General features: G+C 34.9%; 1 protein-coding gene across 2 annotated transcripts in view; it reads left to right on the top strand.

Moving 5' to 3' along the window:
* Positions 1-4,103: 4,103 nt before the first annotated feature.
* LOC109240672 (nipped-B-like protein) overlaps positions 4,104-6,303 on the top strand; it is a 34,867-nt gene continuing 32,667 nt past the window's right edge. For both annotated transcript variants that reach the window (XM_019407337.1, XM_019407336.1), the window contains exon 1: positions 4,104-4,491. In XM_019407337.1, coding sequence (XP_019262882.1) covers positions 4,469-4,491 — 23 coding nt within the window. In that variant the 5' untranslated portion in view covers positions 4,104-4,468. The remainder of the gene's footprint in view (positions 4,492-6,303) is intronic.

Genomic DNA, 6,303 nt, shown 5'->3' with positions numbered 1-6,303 from the left:
AGTTAAAGTGTGGGGTGGTTGGTTTGGCTTTTGAGTGGAACTAATGAAATAAGGAGAAAGGTGCACTGTTTTGAAAAAGGAAGAGCCACTTGAATTGAAAACAAAATAGTTGGATTGTTGTGAGAAAAAAAAATCCTTGATAAGTGGTGGTTCTTGACGTAAGTGTGCTTAAAGAAGTATGGGGTAATATAAATTGATGTGAAGGTGGAGTTTTGGTTTGACATAAGTATGGAGTTTAAATGTTAAAATGTATGTATTAAAGTGCTTAGGGAGGTGTGTCACTCTTAAAATGTATCCTACCCGTCCCGTAGCTTACATTACAACCAAATAAAGTCCTAATTGATCCAAGATTGAATGAGCTCGATTAGTGGAGTAGTACACTACGGGCAAGCTTATGGTGCATCTTTTGTGGCATATGAATGTTATTTCTGAGAGTGAGTGAATTCTTTCTATCTTGAGTTCCTAAGTGTTCGTAAATTTTATTGTGTGGAACTACTCTCTTTTGTTGTGTGAGGGCACTTGATTCATGAAGGAAAGGTAATATCACTGACCTCTATATTAGAGTAAGTGGGTGAGTTGTGAATAACGTGTGGTACTTGTGAGTCAAATCTTGAGGTGAAGATGTTACGCTTTTGTGCTTAGTCTATTTTAAATACTCTTGGTGTGATGAGTTAGGAGAATTGTTTAAAAAGGTCGTGTCTATAAAAAGAAGTGTAGTTTGATTGCTCGAGGACGAGCAATGGTTTAAGTGTGGGGTGTTGATGATAGGCTATAATTGCATATTTTAGTCGCTTATTACACTCGAATTTACTGCACTTTAATTGAGTTTGCGCTTTAATCGCTAGTGTTTTGCACTAATTGTGTGTTTTATGCCTTGTAGGTGTGATTCCGAGCTATATAGATGTTATGGAATGAATTTAAGTGATTTGAAGCTTTGAAGTCTGAGTAAAAGCTCAAGGAATTAAGCCGGGATCGTGTTTGGGGGTCAAATTTGATAATTAAGTACGAACGAAGACTTGAGGAGGCATATTGCGCACTGTCTAGTAAAATAGACATAACTTTTTGCTCAGAACTCCATTTGGGCTCCACAATATATGGTTGGAAATCTAACTCAAAGGGCTACAACTTTCATGTTTTACATTTTTCCAAATTCCAAACGGAATAGGGTGAAAAACCGCGGTTCCATCGCGACCGCGGCAGAACCGCGGTAGAAGATGGTCGCGGACAACTGAAGAATCAGAGGGCATGTTTGGCCGCGGTTCCACCGCGACCGCGGCAAAACCGCGGCAGGAGGCGGAAATTTCAGGGACTTATCTGCAAAACACGGGATTTTAAGCCCTAAACCCTATATTAAATCAAGGAAGCCGGCCAAGAAAGGACACAGGATAGATTTGAGACATAGATTCGACCTAAGGAGGCAAGAACACATTGGGAGCAAGGCGGAGAATTCTTCTACGAGTTTTTCCTTCCTCTTCCTATTTTTCATTGTTGGTTATGACTTTTAGTATTGTATTTTTACATACTATTATGAATAGCTAATTTGTTATCTAGAGTTTTGATAGAACCTTTTGTAGGATAAATTCTTGTTATGTTTTTATATAATTGAGCCATAGCTTTTCTCTATTTGTTCAACTACGTTTATATTGTGGTTGGTTGAAGAGCTCTCAATTAGCTGTGCCTATTTAGTATGCATAACTCGGGAGAGAGTACATATTTAGGTAATTGTTGAACAACACCACTCCCAGAGTATATGAGGGATCAATAACCGAGGGTTTAAAGGTGGGATTAGGGATAACGAAGCCTTGGGTGCGATCTGAAGTGAGCTGTGTTAAAAGCCAGCTAGCGTAGCTCGGGAGAGTGCGTCTAGTAAATTGTCGTAATTACTCGGGAGAGATTTACGGTAATAAGAGTGCTCATGATCGGTAGAGAATACTTAGGCGAAATTATAGAAGACATAGCGGGAAAGATTCCGACAATAGGGAAAATCATAACTCTAGACCTCCTTAATCTTTTCTCTAACCCTCAGTATTGTTAGTTGTTAATTTACTATTTTAATTTGTTAGTTAATTAGTTAAACAGAAGAATCTTAATATCTATAAGTTAGGAATTGTTCAAGCTTGTCTTCTTGGTGATAGTGAACAGCTGTAGCTAAACCTTAGTTCTCTGTGGGATTCGACTCCGGACTTGTAAACCGGATTATATTTGCAACGACCGCATTGTCCTTTTTATAAGGCATAGTTGGGCGTGATAAATGATCACTTTTGGGAGAATTCCTAGTCTCCCAAACTTGAGCAACCCACAATTTGAGGCTTTACAAATGTAAAAGTTAAACACATTAGTTATCCTTTGGTTAACCATTTTCTTAATGGATAATATGGTTTTTATCCATATTCGATCCGTTTTTAAAAAGCTCATTATCCAACTCATTTTTTAATGAATAACATAGGTGGATAACCATATTCTTTTAGCTATTTTGCCACCTCTATTCATAGCTGTTATTCGGAGAAAAAGAAACAAGATCAAATATTAGAACATACAAATTGAGGCTACTCGCCGATGTGCCGATGTAGAGAAATTGCTCTACATAGAGGCAGGGGCATTGATAAGTGGCAGAGACCTCTACAATACTATATTCTTTGTGATAAGTTATATAGTGATTAAGTGGGCGTTTGGGCATAAGAATTATGAAATTTGAAAAAAGTGAAATTTTTGTTCAATTAAAAATGATATTTGAAAATTAGAGTTGTGTTTGGACATGAATATAATTTTGGGTTGTTTTTGAATTTTTGTGAGTGATCTGAGTGAAAGTTTTTAAAAATAACTTTTTAGAGTTTTTCAAATTTTTGAAAAATTCTAAACTTCATTTTCAAAAATTTTATGGCCAAACACTGATTTCGAAAAAATAATTTTTTCGAAAAAAGGTAAAAAAAAGTTTCATGGTCAAACATGCTCTAAGTGGGCGTTTGGACATAAGAATTGTACAATTCCGAAAAAAGTGATTTTTTAAAGCGAAAATGGTATTTGAAAATTAGAGTTGTATTTGGACATGAATATAATTTTGGGTTATTTTTTTGAATTTTTGTGAGTGATCTGAGTGAAAATTTTGAAAAATAGTTTTTTAGAGTTTTTCAAATTTTCGAAAAATTCTAAAATTCATTTTCAAGTGAAAATTGAAACTTTTATGGCCCAACACTGATTTCGGAAAAAATTAAATTTTTTTTTGAAAAAAAAAGTAAAAAAAAAGAATTCATGGCCAAACAGGCTCTAGGTGGGTGTTTGGACATAAGAATTGTACAATCCCGAAAAAGTGGATCTTTTTTTTAAGTGAAAATGGTGAAAATTAGAGTTGTGTTTGGACATGAATATATTTTTAGGTTGTTTTTTAATTTTTGTGAGTGATCTAAGTGAAAATTTTGGAAAACAGCTTTTTAGAATTTTTCAAATTTTCGAAAATTTTCAAAATTTATCTTAATGTGAAAATTAAATTATTTTGGCCAAACATTAATTTAAAAAATAAATCGAAAAAAGTAAAAAAAAAAAATTCATGGCCAAACGGACTCTAAGTTGTTGGGTTTTATATTCCTAATTATGCCGGTTGTGATATAATAGCATGGAGTTCTATTCTCCATGATGATCTCCATGATGAGTAGTTGACTAGCTGAATTAGGAAGTTTGGTTGAAATTTAATGTACATATTTTTTTGGTATCAATAGAAGTTATTATTTTGACCCAAAAAAGGTAAATGATACTTTATACCGCTATCAAAATAATAGTCGAAAAAAAATATATATATTTTTTATATATTTTGCATATATATACATATTTTTATGTTATATAATATATATATAAATTTTATACACTTTTTAGCTATCGAATATAATTTATGGCTCGGACTAAAAGCGATAACGCCTCAAAAAACCATCTTAAATTCAGAATCTTTGATATTCAGACTTCAAATTTAAATGCAATATTTTAATAATCAGACGTGTTCTGATTTTAATATCTCAATCACTACACAAAATCACAATAAAATAAAACGACCTTAATAAAGTAAAAAAGGTTTAAATTGGTTAGTTGATAACCCAAAATTTAAACATATATCTTCTCCAAAGTAACAGATCATCTTTAGATTTACATAACCAGCGAAAAATAAACAGTACTTATAATTCTCTTTCACTGAGTGTCGCCTTGTTGCTCGCTCTCTTCTTCCCCGCCCTCTCTTTGTTGCCGTTGCTTGCTTATTCTAGGGTTTCACCACCTTTTATTTCATTGTTCCTCTCAACTCCCATGCACACAAAAAATTTCTTTCATTCTAGGGGTTTATAGGGATTATTGGGTGGTTAGTTAGATAATTGTTGAAGGTTCTGAGAATTGAGAAAACGAAAGATGGCATCTTCAGATAAAGAACTGGAACAACAGCTCGTTGAAGCTGGAAACAAGCTTCTTCAGCCTCTTTCTTCGGTTGACGATGAACTCCTTCTGTTACTCGACGTGAGTCCCTTCTCCTCTTTTATAGTATTTTTTTCCCCGCTTTAATTCGAATTGTCTGATTCTTGTAATAGTTGTAAAAAGTGAGTTGCGTATATATTTTTACTGGTCACATTTGAAATTGCCGAGGGGTTATCAATGTGAGTATTGGGAGCTTTTTCCTACCTTCAATTTGTATATGGCTTTTACCTCTGCATTTGAGTTTTGTGGGTTGGCTGGAACCTAATGGTTCTGTTTAGATGACATTTCAAGGAAAAAGCAAAATAAAACCGCCTGCTTTTGAATTTGACAAAAGATGGGTTGAAGTCTACATCAGAGCCCATGAAGAGAAGTTGAAGAAACCGAAAGAAGAATCGGTTGAACAAGCGTTGCAAGCAAAATTTTCTTTCAAAGAGAAAGATGAAAGGCGTGGCTCGCAACAAAGAGGCCGTGGAAATGGAAGAGGTCGTGGTAGAGGCGGAAGAGGAGGTAGTCAACCACCTTCAAGTAGAGAAAATAAAGGCCAAGACTTTAATTCAAGAAGAGGTCGTGGAAGAGGGAAAGGATGGAGGCAAAATCAAGGAAGGTATGACAAATCAAATATTGAATGTTATACTTGTCATAAATTTGGTCATTTTTCTTGGGAATGTAAAGATAACTTTGAAGAGAAAAATAATTTCGTGGAGAGCAAAAATGAAGATGAAGATGCCACCTTGCTTCTCGCATGCAAAGGAGAAGAAAGTGCCGAGAAGCACCGATGGTACCTTGATTCCGGTGCAAGTAGCCATATTTGTGGAAAGAAAGATTTATTTGTGGAACTTGAAGAGTTGAATCGTGGCACAATCACTTTTGGAGATTCTTCACGTGTTAAAATCAAAGGAAAAGGTACGATTTTAATTCGCTTGAAGGATGGAAGTCATCAATTAATTTCTAATGTTTTATATGTGCCGGAGACGAAAAGTAACATTTTGAGTTTGGGACAACTTTTGGAGGAAAATTATGACATTCATTTGAAAGATAAAAAGTTGTTTATGAGAGATGAAAAAGGGAGATTATTAGCTAAAGTTCCTATGGCTAATAATAAAATGTTCATTTTAAATCTTCAAAATGATGCTCCAAGATGCTTACTTTCATGTGCCAAAGACTCCTCTTGGCTTTGGCATATGAGATTTGGTCACTTGAATTTTGATAGCTTAAGGTTGATGGATAAAGAAAACATGGTGAATGGATTGCCAAGTATTAATCATCCCAACCAATTTTGCGAAGGATGTATCTTTGGAAAGCAAGCTAGAAAAAGCTTTCCTAAAGAGTCTTTGACAAGAGCAAGATGCCCTTTGGAGTTAATTCACATGGATGTTTGCGGACCTATCAAGCCATCTTCACTTGGTAAAAGTAATTATTTTTTACTTTCATTGATGATTATTCTACAAAAACTTGGGTTTATTTTTTAAAGGCAAAATCAGAGGTGTTTGAAACCTTTAAAAAATTCAAGAGGATGGTGGAGAAACAAAGTGGCTATCAAATTAAGTCACTTCGGTCGGACAATGGTGGAGAATTTACTTCAAATGAATTCAAAGTTTTTTGTGAGAAAAATGGAGTTCGCCATTTTTTAACCGTGCCAAGATCACCACAACAAAATGGCGTTGTGGAAAGAAAGAACCGGACCATTCTTAACATGGTGAGGAGTATGTTGAAGAGCAAAAATATGCCAAAGGAATTTTGGGCTGAAGCTGTTGCTTGTGCGGTATACTTACTAAATCGTTGCCACACAAAACGTGTTCATGGAAAAACACCTCAAGAGGCATGGAGTGGTTTCAAGCCAAAAGTTTCTCACTT

Source organism: Nicotiana attenuata, unplaced genomic scaffold (genome assembly GCF_001879085.1).
Source record: "Nicotiana attenuata strain UT unplaced genomic scaffold, NIATTr2, whole genome shotgun sequence".
Lineage (NCBI taxonomy): Eukaryota > Viridiplantae > Streptophyta > Magnoliopsida > Solanales > Solanaceae > Nicotiana > Nicotiana attenuata.
The sequence above is the reverse complement of the archived record's forward strand: the minus strand, read 5'-3'. Positions and strand labels throughout refer to the sequence as shown.